The sequence below is a fragment of the Cydia pomonella genome, chromosome 19 (assembly GCF_033807575.1).
Source record: "Cydia pomonella isolate Wapato2018A chromosome 19, ilCydPomo1, whole genome shotgun sequence".
Lineage (NCBI taxonomy): Eukaryota > Metazoa > Arthropoda > Insecta > Lepidoptera > Tortricidae > Cydia > Cydia pomonella.
Genome location: NC_084721.1, coordinates 19,697,488 through 19,711,469, shown reverse-complemented (window position 1 = coordinate 19,711,469; position 13,982 = coordinate 19,697,488). Strand labels below are relative to the sequence as shown.

The 13,982-nt window shown below is 38.2% G+C and overlaps 1 protein-coding gene across 2 annotated transcripts; it reads left to right on the top strand.

The window, feature by feature from the left end:
* Positions 1-3,375: 3,375 nt before the first annotated feature.
* Positions 3,376-6,125, top strand: LOC133528417 (52 kDa repressor of the inhibitor of the protein kinase-like). 2 transcript variants are annotated; one of them, XM_061865803.1, is made up of 2 exons: positions 3,376-3,762; positions 5,575-6,119. In XM_061865803.1, the coding sequence occupies exons 1-2, from the start codon at positions 3,656-3,658 to the stop codon at positions 6,056-6,058; spliced, it is 591 nt and encodes a 196-aa protein (XP_061721787.1). In that variant the 5' UTR covers positions 3,376-3,655; the 3' UTR covers positions 6,059-6,119. The 2 variants fall into 2 exon arrangements, with proteins under 2 accessions (XP_061721787.1, XP_061721788.1); XM_061865804.1 differs by lacking the exon at positions 3,376-3,762 and adding an exon at positions 4,120-4,420 and having other exon boundaries at positions 5,575-6,125.
* The last annotated feature ends 7,857 nt before the right edge of the window (positions 6,126-13,982 follow it).

Genomic DNA, 13,982 nt, shown 5'->3' with positions numbered 1-13,982 from the left:
AGACACGAGCCCTAAAAACCCTCGAGATACACACATTAAAATGAACTTACAACCGGGACGAAAAATGGTCGTCGCTCGCCGCAGACTTAAAGAGCAGGCTCCCATGGACTGGTTCAGCACCGATGATTCCAAACCTCCTCCTGATTTCGACAACTCCTACACCAGACTCTACTCTGAGCTGCCTCTTTCTTGCAGGGCTTATGCTTTCTCCACTCGTCTGAAAGGGATCAAAGAGAAGCTCAAAAATGTTAACGAACCACTGGCGTGTCTTTTGAGGAAAGAGTACAGTAACGTTGTGGAAGCGTTTGACAGGTATCTCAGCACTGTGCAGAAGCGAGCCTCGATGGAGCAAACTAATAGCCGTTGGACCAGAGTGCAGCCTAACCAAGAAAAGTGGAGACAAGAAATCATTTTCCAACTTTTCATGAGCTTGGACAACTTACCGGGGGGCTTGCGAATCCGACCGCTCGATTTCTCTCAACCATTAACCATCAGAGCGTCCTTTGTCGCTGAGCGTTTGAAGATGGTGGAGGTTAAGCTGCGTAAAGCGGACGCGCAGCAAGCGTTACTTCTGAGCAAGGAATTTTGTGACATCGCAGCATCGTTTGCGACCAGATGGGGTAGGCCGCTCGACTGTCCTATCCCAGGAGAGCCCTATGACGACCGCACCTCGCGACCGCTGCCTGACGAGCTGGAACATCTGAGACAGGATAAGAATCACGCTGAGAGGGAGTACAAGTGGTTCCCATCAGCCGTTAACAAGCAGGTCCGGGATCAGTTGACTAATGAATTCAAGCGGCAGTTAGCCATTTGGAAGGATAGTCAAGTATAAAGAATCTAATATAAACGTTTTTCTTACGAATTCTGTCGCAATAACTGCAAAACTTTAACGACATTAAAATGTAAAAGTGTTACCTATTGTTTTGCGAACATTGTAAATTACAATTAGAGTCAAATGTTGATTGTTCATTTGTCATACTGAAATAAATGCGTTTTCTAAATTACTTTGTTTCATGACCTTTCCCGTGTTAAAATGAAGTAACTTACCTGTACCTACCTACTGGGTGTACCCGCATCAAATAGATAACGAACCTTGTTACCGTAGCCATAAGGATGTGTTGCCATAATTAAGCCACTTAAATGTGTATTTGTTGTGGACTGTAAGTGTCTACCGTAATAGCGGTACTTTTTCTATGAAATTCCATTTCGGGAGAAAACGTTTTCCACTAACTAAATCTAAACAAATTACTTTGATTTCTATGTCAATCGCTTCTGCATAATATATTCTAGGTTTATGGGTTTCGATTTAAAAAAAAGGAGGTATTTCAAATAAAAAAAATTGAAAACCTAGTTCCTTATTAAACCTAGTTCTTCATTATGTCAATAACATGCTAAAAGATCATGGAGAATGGAAAATATTTAAAAGTGCTAAAACGTTTTCTCTTTCTGTATGGACGATCACGTGGTATTAAAATAATACTAAAATGGCAATTTAGTTGCCCCAATTTGTCAAACCAATCTTTCATTTCATAGTTAGCTTGGGTATGGTGAAAACCGTCATCTCAATACATATTTTTGTTTACAAGTTATAATTCATACACACACAATTACAACAGGCACAATTACGACATGTTACAATTATAAATTATATGGAGATGACAGCTGGCACCGTACCCAAGCTATGTGAAAAACACTATCGACCCGATTCGAACTTTAAGATACCTATGTCAGATACGATTTGGATTGGATATGTCAGTCTCAAAAGTGACGTTAAGGCTTGAAGAAACGTCACTTTTAACACTGACATATCCGATCCATAATATCGTATCTTGACCTAATATTAGACGTATGTTAAAGTTTGAATCGGGCGATATGGTACAAATGAATGATGGTTATTGCTTGGTTAGGCAGTAAACTTGCTAATTGAACTGTCATGCATGTCAGTATAAATAAATAAATAATAAATATTATAGGACATTCTTACACAAATTGACTAAGGCCCACGGTAAGCCCAAGAAGGCTTGTGTTGTGGGTACTCAGACAACGATATAGATATTCACTCCGCTGCGGTGTGCGAGCAAGTCAAAGCTATATACATGCATAAGACTGTCTCGCTCACTCACTCGGCGCGGCGTGCGGATCGTAGGGCTTATTGTACAGACGTAAGATTCATAGACTGTTTAATTAAGAGGGAAGAATAGATAAGAGGAAATAACGGTATTTTTCTATGAAATTCCATTTCGGGAGAAAACGGTTTCCGCTAAATCTTAACAAATCACTTTGATTTTGATGTCGATCGCTTCAGCGTAATATATTCTAGGTTTATAGGTATCGCTTAAAAAAAAAAAATATTTTTGCAAGTTTTGAAGGAAAGGAAAATAAACCTAGTTTTTCATTGTGTCTATAACATACTAAAAATCATGGAGAATGGAAAATATTTAGAAGTGGAAAAACGTTTTTGTATGGACGATCCCGTGGTATACTTCCCTCTTAAGAGTTACCTACGAAACTCGCCGCCGCTATACAATCGTAGTTACGCTCTCATTTTAAAACGACATTCTAAACACATGATTTATTAGTTCCTACTTACATTTAATTCTAGATGTTGACTTTATGGAAAAAAATCAACACAATTGTACAGATTGAAATTTTAACCACCAGCCATACTCTGCGTAAATAACTTTATAGGTCATAACTGAACACCTTTCATTATAGGACCAACGCCGATATCGTGAAATAAATTTGAGTGACCCTAAAATCAGCGGCATTACATCAGCCGCAATGAAATTATATGAAACAGCCAGTTATTTTATATTTTTTAAACGAATACGGGACTTAATCGCATAAACTTACTAAAATAATAATAATAATAATAAACTTACTAAAATAAATAAATGACCATAGACCGTTATACTGTTCACTTTACTACAATAGTCTCAATGCCTGCTGCGACCGGTTCATAGGTGTCTATTGTTGCGCCTGTGAACGGGTTCCAGCAGGCGTTCTACATGACATTAAAGCTCTCCAAGAGGCCTCTACGTGTTGGATCTATATCCCCACGCAAGCCTATCAAAAGACCGGGATTTATAGGCCCGTGAAATCCAAGGAGATACAATAAACTTACTAAAGTGACAACCCTAGCGTGAAAGTGAATAATCAAGATCAAGTGCGGGTAGTTCGCAAAACCCGCGCAGCAAGATGTTGATACATTTCCTCGCCAGTCTGCCTGTGACCACGAGCGTAACGTCACGTTCGAAACTTCAGGCCAAATAATAAACGTAAGTTTACGCGATTAAGTCCCGTATTCGTTTTAAAACTATGAACGAAAATCGCGTTGGTTTAAATCAATATAGTATAGCCAGTAATTTTTTTCGCGATTTTGGCATTGGTCCCAATAATAAACGTTGTTCAGTATGACCTGTAAAGAAATCCTATTCTGTAAAGTCACTACGCAGAGTATTAAATTTCACCCTGTATTGAGTGGTTAAATTTCACCCTGTATATTGACCACAGCTATGCTATTTTTACATATTTGCAACTGCGAGAGTGCGCACATCAGCCGACGAATCGCGTACCTTATGAGGTGCAAAGCCAGTTGGTTGTCACGCGCGCTCGCGGACGCACGTTACTGCACTCATCGCGCGCTCCGAAAATAATGTCTTCGTTACGTGGAAATAACACCCGCTGCAGTGTAGATGGGTGTAAAAACAACAAAAGGAATAAACATTTATCGTTTTTCGCCCTTCCGGCAGACGAGGAAACGTAAGTTGACATTCGCAAACTTGGACAGTCACCTTGAATAATATGATGTTACTCTTCGAAGACCGCAAAAATATGTGACACTACAAATATGATTGCGTCAGATATTTTTGCGGCGTTCGTTGAGTAACATATTATTACAGGTGACTCTTATTTTTATGATAGTTAAAAGCTAGGTACAGTAGGTACCGATATAATTTCTTTAAATATGTAATGTTTATTTGTACATTAGGTATCTTCGAATAGATTCTTTGAATGTGTCCCTTTGCGACAGTAATATAGGTACTAATAAAGCGAAAACTTTTAGTAAACCAGCCCTTTCGCTTTATTACCATTTCGCTTTTTTTTTTTTTTTTACACTTAAGTATCATATCGGAAACAGATCGAATAACTAAAACTCGAATTGGCCTGATTACCACGACCTACACGCCCCGCCCCTCCGGCGGAACCAGTCGCTGCCCGCACCGCACCGCCGGCGGAACAAGCCAGTTGGTTGCCACACGCGCTCAGTGGCGCACGTCACTTCGCTCTAATACCTATGTACCTAATGCCAAATGGCTTCGACACGAGCCAACTCCATTCCTTGCAGTGCAGATGGGTGTAGAAACAACAAAAAGAATAAAAATTTATCGTTTTTCTCTCTTCCGACAGACGAGGAACAGTAAGTGAACATTACAATATTGTACAGACCTAAAAAAGAGCAATTTCACACGCACACCTTCACAACTTGCGGACGAGCGGTAAATAATTCAAATCCGATTGTGATAATGTTCACTACTTAATTGTCAGAAAGTCGCAATTAGAAGCGACCCTTCCCGTCTGTCCGTCTTCTTTTTTTTATGTTCTTAATTTTTTTTCACAACGTAACTTTTAAAGTCTTATTACACTTTTATTTTCGCCACTACCCCTTCAATAGTTAATGACTATCCAAGTGAGTATCCACGTAATAAAACAACCGTCACTTTTTAATGTCGCGCCAGTGAGGTGAGTGGGGCACTGTCCTTATCAAGTTATCACTGTCACGTGTCACGTCCACAACAACGAGCATCATACTGCTTAGCACATTGACATGTATCTAAGGACGGGCAATAAGAATGGGGCCAGTACAGCGGTGTCACGCACACGAATTCGAGCCAATCGTGCAGTCTAACGCCACAACACGATTGGTTTGAGGAGTTCGTATCACGCGCGCGATTGGTCGCAACTAGTTGTATGCATTAGACATCAATTCATGAGAACACCACAGAACTAACACCATTCTTAGGGAAAAAAACGCGACTCACGCTAAATGCCATATCCGTCCGTACAGGTTATATATCTTATTCCTAATATAAAAAAAAACCTAATACCTAATTATATCCATTTCATCGCCATATACATCCGTACAGGTTATCTAATACCTAATTATATCCATTTCATCTTTATTTTTCTATATTATGTTACCTAAATCCCTATAAACTAGTATAAGTTACGCGGTCTATAAAGCGACGTAAACATTACGGTCTCTGTAGGGACATATGACTTTCTGAAATGATTTGAAAGCACTGGTCGAAATGAAATGCATAAATTGAATATTGTATTACAACTTACAACGTAGTTTATTTACGCTACTGTGTAGGTAAAAACTTCTTGCCTCGCACAGCTAACCACCATTGTAAAGTAAGTTATTGCTTAATTAATCTGTAGCTGTGCGAGTGCTTTTATGCAGGGGGTCAGTTATCTCTGCAGCTAATAAGACAATAGTACTTACACATTTGATAAGCAATATACTTATTATACTGTAAAATAAATTATTCTTATATTGTCTTTTTTCAGGCGAAACAGATGGTTAGAAATTATAGGTAGAACTGACCTAATAGAAAAAAAAGATTTGAAACCAAGAAACTATGTCGTTTGTTCCGCTCATTTTGAAAAAGACATGATTATACAGACGCCTCGCCTAAAGCCAGAAGCATTGCCTACTAAGTATATTCCTGACGTGCCTACTACATGTCCAGATAAAACAACCACGGATGGAACAACACAAACGAATTTGGACGTCAATATAACATCTGATAATAAAAATGTTAGTACATATAAAACAGTAGAAACACAAACCGATGAGGCACGAAACGATACAGCGCAAACATCTATTGGTGTTTCTACGGGCATACTAAGAAAAAGAAAACTTCGGACAGGAATACAGGACCCTGAAGAAAATAAAAGAAAATTAGAATTGGTTAAGAAGAAAATAATGAGACTTCAGAAAATTGAAAAAGAACTTGAAGGTGATACATCTCATTCGCATTCTGGGTGGTAAATTTTAGATATGTGACTTCAACCCTAATGTTCCTAAAGAAGCATATTGTCGAATCAATAAATTTATTCAAAAACTACCCTGTTTTATTTATGTGTAAATTTTTCTTCGAGAAGAGATTATTATAAAAGAAGTAGTTAGTTCAGTTCAGGAACCGTAATCATGATGACAATAGTATATCGAAAAGTTACGAGTAAATATTGTGACAACGTATATATATATATATAATATTTATTTTATATAATATACGTTTATTTATAAAACAATTATTTAGTAACATTTTGATTCATAATTTTCTTTCTTCTTCGCTCGCAAAGTAGTGATCTTGTAAGGACATTTCTCTATGCACAACGCCCTCAGTTTATTTTTATTCTCCTCAGTTTAATTCTGACGAAATTGTGTAAACAGCATGCAGCCTTTGTAACGTAAATGGCTTTTTCAATATGGCATTTTATAGGCCTATGGAAAATTCGCCATTTTTTCAGCTAAAATTCCGAATGTGTTTTCGAGCCTGTAATTATATCTCCGTTTTCTTTGGTCATATACAGTTGTAGCTCTGGGAAATGGTCGCATTAAGAATGTTTGCAGTGCAAAACCTTCGTCGCCGATCAAAATCTCCTCTTTTTCCATTGATTTCGTGAACTCACTACCTTTTAGATTTCGCAGGAGTATTTTGTGATAAAAGTAAGAGGAGTCCTGCCTCTTCATCAGACGAACTACTATCGAACATTGTTAGTCGTCTGGAGGCTAGGGCATCATAGTACGCAAATGGCTGCGGATCTGCACGCAGAGCTGCAGCGTGCGCCTGCGTGACGTGTACAACACCCAGCGTGGCGTGCGCTGCGTGACGTGCGCGTTACCCGGTGTGACAGGGGTGCTGTGCACGTCTACGCTTACGTCGACGCACACGTGCTGTGCACGCAAGCGGTGTGGCTCGGCCTTATAAGCCTTAGAATTACATTAGTAGGCAAAAATTAATGTTTACATGTAGATATAAAAACTTTTAAAATTATGATGCTAAAAAGGAGCGAACGTCAGCATGTGTTGCAGCAGGCTTACCTACTACAACGCTGGTTTTCAGGCCGACCCTTCGTACAGTACGAAGTAAAGTATGTACTTCAATCAATTATATATTATTTATTTATTACGTAGCTATTTTATCCATAACTAGTAGTAATAGTGGTCAATTTCTCATTTCACCATATCTTTAATTACCACGTAGTCCTTTAATAACTTGATACAAATTGATAGTATTGAAAGAGGACAATATTTAAGAGCTTTTGGTTTGCATTATGTCTCTAATATTCAGACTAGCGGCAATTGGTGCTTCTTTTGTTAGCAACATTTTATTATTCCAATAAATCTGGAATAATTATAACAAAAGAACAACACCCTAAATTCAGCCGGGCATAGCAATAAACACAATGAACACTTAAATCTCAAAACTCCACGCACCCTTATATTATCTGTATTGAATATCTCATACAAATCACCCCATACAAAATAACACAATTCTTTTGTAGTGGCGCGACAAGATTAGTGGGAAAGTAAGAATAAGATAAGATAAGCGTAAATGTTCTGCGAGGAGTGTATAATACAACAACGCCTTCAGGGTGCTGGTGGGACTGCCTAGGTTCTGCAGCGCCTCCGCCATGTTTGCGGAGGCTCGAACCGACGGCTCCTTAAGAGGCTGTCAATACCTAAAGCGCGCACACTGTCTATTTGTATCGGAGTAAGCTAAAAGCCAACCATATCTTCAAAACATAATGTATGAATATTATAGGGACATTCCCACGGTAAGCCAAGAAGGCTTGTGTAGTGGGTACTCAGACAACGATATATATAATATACAAATATTTAAATACATTTTAATACGGCTGGTTGACATAACAGGGGACAAAAGAGCCGGCAGCTTCCTCGCTCAACGAATAAGCGATGCGATTCAGCGAGGAAATGCTGCCAGTATCTTTGGCACTATACCCTCTTTAGATATAGATTTTTAGTTTTTAATTAGTTTAAGTTTGTATTGTACCTTTATTTACATTTTACTGTAATTCTTATTAATTGTTAATTGTATAAATAAATTGTCACCTTTCTCTTTTCTAATACATAGAAAACGTCAGGAATATGTGAGAATAAACATAGAGATTTCATTAGTCAGTATTTATTAACATGAAATATAAGTACAATCTTTAAAATACACATACTACAAGGTACTGCATTCTCAGGAGTCGATTTTAGAGCGTTCCGATAGTCATTTTGGTGCGAGGCATGCAATGGCCGCCACGGCTGCTTCTATCGATGTTTACTAACATCCACTACTGGTCCTCCATACAATTCCTCGTAGGTACCATGATAGCCTACGCTTGGGCAGCGCCCGTGTCTTCGTCTGTCTTTGCTGGAGTATTTTGAGAAGTCTTTCTTGTTTCCTGTAGTCCCTTGCCCCTCCAAAGTTCCACTTTAATAATTAGGGATCTGGTTTACCGAGATGCCCGGGTACTTAACAATACTGGTACCACTACTGGTGTTGGTAGCCGGAGTTGCTACCGTCGACTGCTCTTCATAGTATTCAAAATCTGGTACATACTTCTTTATGCGTTCCATGAATCTAATGACGCATTGGTATTCGCATTCGCTGCTCGGAATGAAGCGAATCTCGACTCTGCTAACAATTCTTCTAAAAGCTGTCAGGCTAATATCTCGGCGCGCATTAGCAGATGGATGTTCTACCACGATGTGACGTGGGTACTCTGTTTGAGGGAGTCGTTGGCGATGGGCCTCGGCCCATGCTTCTGGGCCGGCGATCTTTAACTCTTCTTCGTAGTATTTGAAATCGGGATTTCTCTCCATTATACGTTCCATGAGTCCGATGACGCATGCGTATTCGCATTCGCTGCTCGGATTGAAGCGAATCTCGTTTCTACCCACAATTCTTCTGAAGGCTGTAAGGCCGATATCTCGGCGTGCGTAATTAGATGGTTTTTTTATTACGACATGACGTGGGTACTGTGGGTATTCGGATTGACGGTGCGGTTCTTCGTAGTATTTAAAACCTGGTTCCATGTCCTTTATACGTTGCATGAGTGTAATGACGCCTCTGTATTCGCTTTCACTACTCGGATTAAAGCGAATCACGTCCCTGCTAACAGTTCTTCCGAAATATGTTAGGTCGATAGCTCGGTCCGCGTAGCGAGATGGGTTTTCTACGACGACGTGACGTGGGTATTTGGGTTCAGGGAGACGTTGACGATGGGCCTTAGCCCACGCTTCGGGAGACTCCCTGTACTCCGCAAGCTCGTTCCTTAACTTCGATTCCAGTTTGTTGTATATCGTCTTCAGTGATTGAGCTCTAAACCGCTGCCAATTTTTCCTCGCCTCCCGTTTCTCCTTAAGCATCCGCTGCAGCCGTTCCGGTAGTTCTCTCCTTTCTTCTTCATTGTTGGATGGTATAATTTGGAATACTATGCCCGACATAATATTAGAAGTTGAAGTAAGATAAGTACAAATTGCGTGCTCAAAATACGTCTTCACTTAACCGGTTTCAAGAATTGAATGAAAATAAATTGCCGCGGCGCCCCTTTTTAAATGCTGTAATAGGGGGCAAGGTAGCTATGATTTAGAGTGAGAGAGAAAATACCGCGTGACAGTTATTTTTTCCTTTTTTTTATTCGTGTAAGTAGTAGATAAGTAAGTGATAGTAATATGCACTGTACTTAGCACAAAAGATATAAACACAACAAGATGAATACGTATCTAACATTTTATGTGGATATTTATATTTCAAAATATTTTTTACGATTCAGACATATTTAATACACTTACATGAAGTCAAAACTATTTATACATAGAAAAACTAACTTTATGATCGCTTTAGGCATTTCGATGATCGGTCTGGCCTAGTAGTGATCCAGCATATTATGAAGCCGATGGTTCTGGGTTCAAATCCCTATAAGGACATTTATTTGTGTTATGAGCCCGATATTTGTTCCGAAGTCTTGGGTGTTTTCTATGTAATTATTTATTTATTTTAAACTTTATTGCAGAATAAAAATTAGTACAAATGGCGGGCTTAATGCCTTAAGGCATTCTCTACCAGTCAACCATAGGGCAAATCAGAACGTTACGAATGTGGGTGCAGTGAGAAAAATAATTCAGAAAACATGACAACTATGAGCAATTTAATTTAATTATGTATCTGTATATTATATATATCGTTGTCTAAGTACCCACAACACAAGCCTTTTTGACTTACCGTGGGACTTAGTCAATCTGTGTAAGGATGTTCTATAATATTTATATATTTTAATTTTTCGTAAGTAGGTACACAACTCTCCAATATACCTGACTATCTATGTAGCAGCATGGATAAATAAACCATTTTTGCTCTCACCATTGCTTTCTTCTTTGTATCTAATTTTTTTATTTAATGAAGTTAATGCCTATGAGCTAATTGAATCAGAAATAGGTATTTATTGTGCAAACTGTGTAGGTACAAGAATATGACTATTAGGTAAATTTTTTGATGAGTATCAACAGTTTTACCCTTCTCGGGCATACAATTATTTATATTTTAAACTAGGTTTTATTATTCTATTTTAAACTATATTTTAATATACCTACATTCATTTAGGTTTACAAAGTTATAAAATTCTTTTAAATTATAGAAGACTTTGTCTATTAACTAGTTTTTTAAGCATCTTTTAAAAGTATTTCCTTCGAGGCTTTTTATTTCGTTTGGCAGATGGTTGAAGACATTAATAGCAGATATGAACGTACTTTTTTTTATATATTGAGGTGCTAGTTCTCGGAAGTACCATATTGTACCGAGTTGAAGAGTTACAAGTAGATCATAGGCATAAGCATATACTTAAAGTGGGTACCTAAATGCGCAGGATCTTATTAAACACTACCATGCTCGCTGACGCCGAACGCGGATTAAACGATTAGCTGAATTGTATCGTATCTTTAACACTGTTGTTCTTTGTCGCGGCTTAAGTGCAGTGTGCGATTACCTTTGAAATTATTGTAATAATAAAACTGGTAATGATTGTCCAAAACCACCACACTAATACTTGATAAAAACACAAGTTAAGGCAATAGGGATTAGTGACCTACGACTTCTACGAGTATAATGGCTATAATTCCCACGCTTGCTTTCGCTATCGCGGGCTATTAGCTAAGCTCAACCGCTTATCTTATCTATATATTTGTTCTTTCATGCAAATCTATACTCGGTGGCACGAAGTAATAGTGTTATTTTGAACAAAGCGGTTTAGGTGCAGAAATGTGGCATATTGGTAAACAGTAATAATACAAAATAATTGTCATGAAGTCACTACCACCAGATCCTATAATAACACGCGCAGACGCAGACGGCTGGGATCCAGAATTAACACTAGAGCTTTTTCTGTCGTGGGTTAGGCAAACTGTACCCCTAATGTAAATTTATTCGATAGCGAATCGTTACGTATGCGTTTGCGTTAAGTCTCATTTTGTATGGGATTTAAAGTTTCCAAAACGTCCCGCTTGGCTATCGAATAAATTTACACTAGGGGTACTGAGCTGAATAGTTGACCTTAACTTTATACTTGTTTTAAAAATGCAGGCGCAAATTTATTCGCGGGAGTACTAAGACATAATGATATAATGTTGTTATGTATGAGCGAGAGAAAAGCTACATAGCTTATCTTATCATTACCTTTGTTATCCTATGCACACCAGACCAGACCAGACCAGAGATATACCAGATACTGGACCAGCTACACTCTAATAAGAATAACGCGAATTAAACATTACCTACTCCGGAGCACACAGTCACTGTGGCTGAAATCGGTCTGGAGACTCAGGAGAGCATCATCATCATTAGCTTATGCAAATATATACGTTTATGAATAGAAGTGTAATGAGTGTTATAGGTAAGATACTTAAATGAAATAAGATATACAATAATATAAATACTTTCATGCAATCGTGATACAATAGAGATATTTGCAGTCGAGTACCATGCTCAGGCAACGAAGCTTGCTCAGTTGCCTAAGTAAGGTACGAGATTGAAAAGCTTGATTCTATCACTATTGTATACGATACTTATTCTTTGAGTTATCTAAAATAATACTTTTTTTTACTATAAAACCTATATATGTAATGAAAATTGGTAAGTATCTCATTAGACAAAAATGTAGTACACAAGACACAAACGCGTGACGCAAGCTACACTCACAACAACTACTACAATCGCCACCACTGGCTAATAAAGGCTTAGTTGAATCTTTCGTTTTTGGTATTTAATTTCAGGTCCAAATCTAAACGTGACAGCAAGAGATATTTCTAGCTGTATGTACACTACTCCTTCCTTGCCGTATCCGGCAATGGCGACTCCATCAACAATTCTTGTCCGGATTATGAAATGCCCTTATGTGGCTCGCAAAACCAAACTTTGTTTTGAAGATGCGGTCACACGATGCGCAATGGAGTTGTCCAGTCGAGTTGCGGGTGTATGTGTAGGAGGGCTTAGGTCGCGTCTTGAGGATATGACGCTTAGCATCTAGTCTAGTCTAGTATGTAAGTACATATAATAGCTAAAAGTATTGTATATTCTACATTGCTTACAGTTTAAAAATAATCTCAGTAAAAAATCACCACACTAAGACCCGATAATACCATAGGTATATTAAGTACGTAGTTTTACCGGCACTGGGTCCAATAACTCCCATAAATACTAAATCTCTTATCATAATTTTATCATGGCTTTTCATTGAAATGTAAAAATAAAACACAAAGGATTCGTGTATGTAGCGGCTTATGCATAGAAATTTCTTTTGTTTTATCCGTTTTATTACTTAAAACTAATAATGGCTGTCCAATAATAACAGTACCATACTGAGATCCGATAATACAGCAAGTAAGACTTGTGTTGAGGCTCTCGCCATCTAACAACAAACACACACACACACACACACACACACACACACACACACACACACACACACACACACACACACACACACACACACACACACACACACACACAACAACAACAACAACAACAACAAAACAAACCAAAACTTATCTTTATCTACACGTGCAAATCTAACTGCGATAGTAAAAAAAGTATCGTGTTGATTTGTATGGAGTCCTATAATATATTTTAGTTATTTTATCGTAGGTATAGATAATACATAGGCAGTTATAAACTGACCGATAACACCACGGGAATTGTCAATCCACAGGGTTCAATAATCCCATACCTGTTGTCGCCATCTCGGTCTAATCTAAAGGCTTGAGGCCATATCTTATCTTCTTTATTGTTTATTGTCTTGCGAATCTACCACTGTTGTTCAAAACAAGCGTGTTCAATTCAATTCCGGGAGTTATAGCTGTTTAGGGTTCCGTACCAAAAAGGTACAAAAGGAACGCGACTCCGTCCGTCCGTTTGTCTGTCGCATTGCTAATTATCTCGAGAACCACTTAAGCTATCAATTTAAAATTTGGAACAGTTATGAACAACGCTAAAGATACATCAAAAGTATTATTATTTTTATTTTATTTAATTAAATATTAACAATGCCCAATATGAAGAGGGGCCAAAATTGCTCCAAATGAGCTCTGTTCGATCATGTAAACAATGGTCAGCCATACGTCCTTTAACGACGCATTATAAGGGAGAGCGAGAAAAAGATATGCTGATCGGACCAAGGTCGCGGTCCGGTACGCCCATCTGTTACAGCTTTTAGGTTTGGACTAGGTATAACGTATAGACTAGGTAATATGTGAGGAAAGATAAACACAGAAATTTGATAAGTCAGTATTTATTAACATTAAACACAATTCTCAAAATATACATACTACAAGGCAGTAAACCCTCAGGTGCCGATTCTAGAATGTTCCGACAATCATTTTGAATAAAAAATTTACAAACAGTCAATAG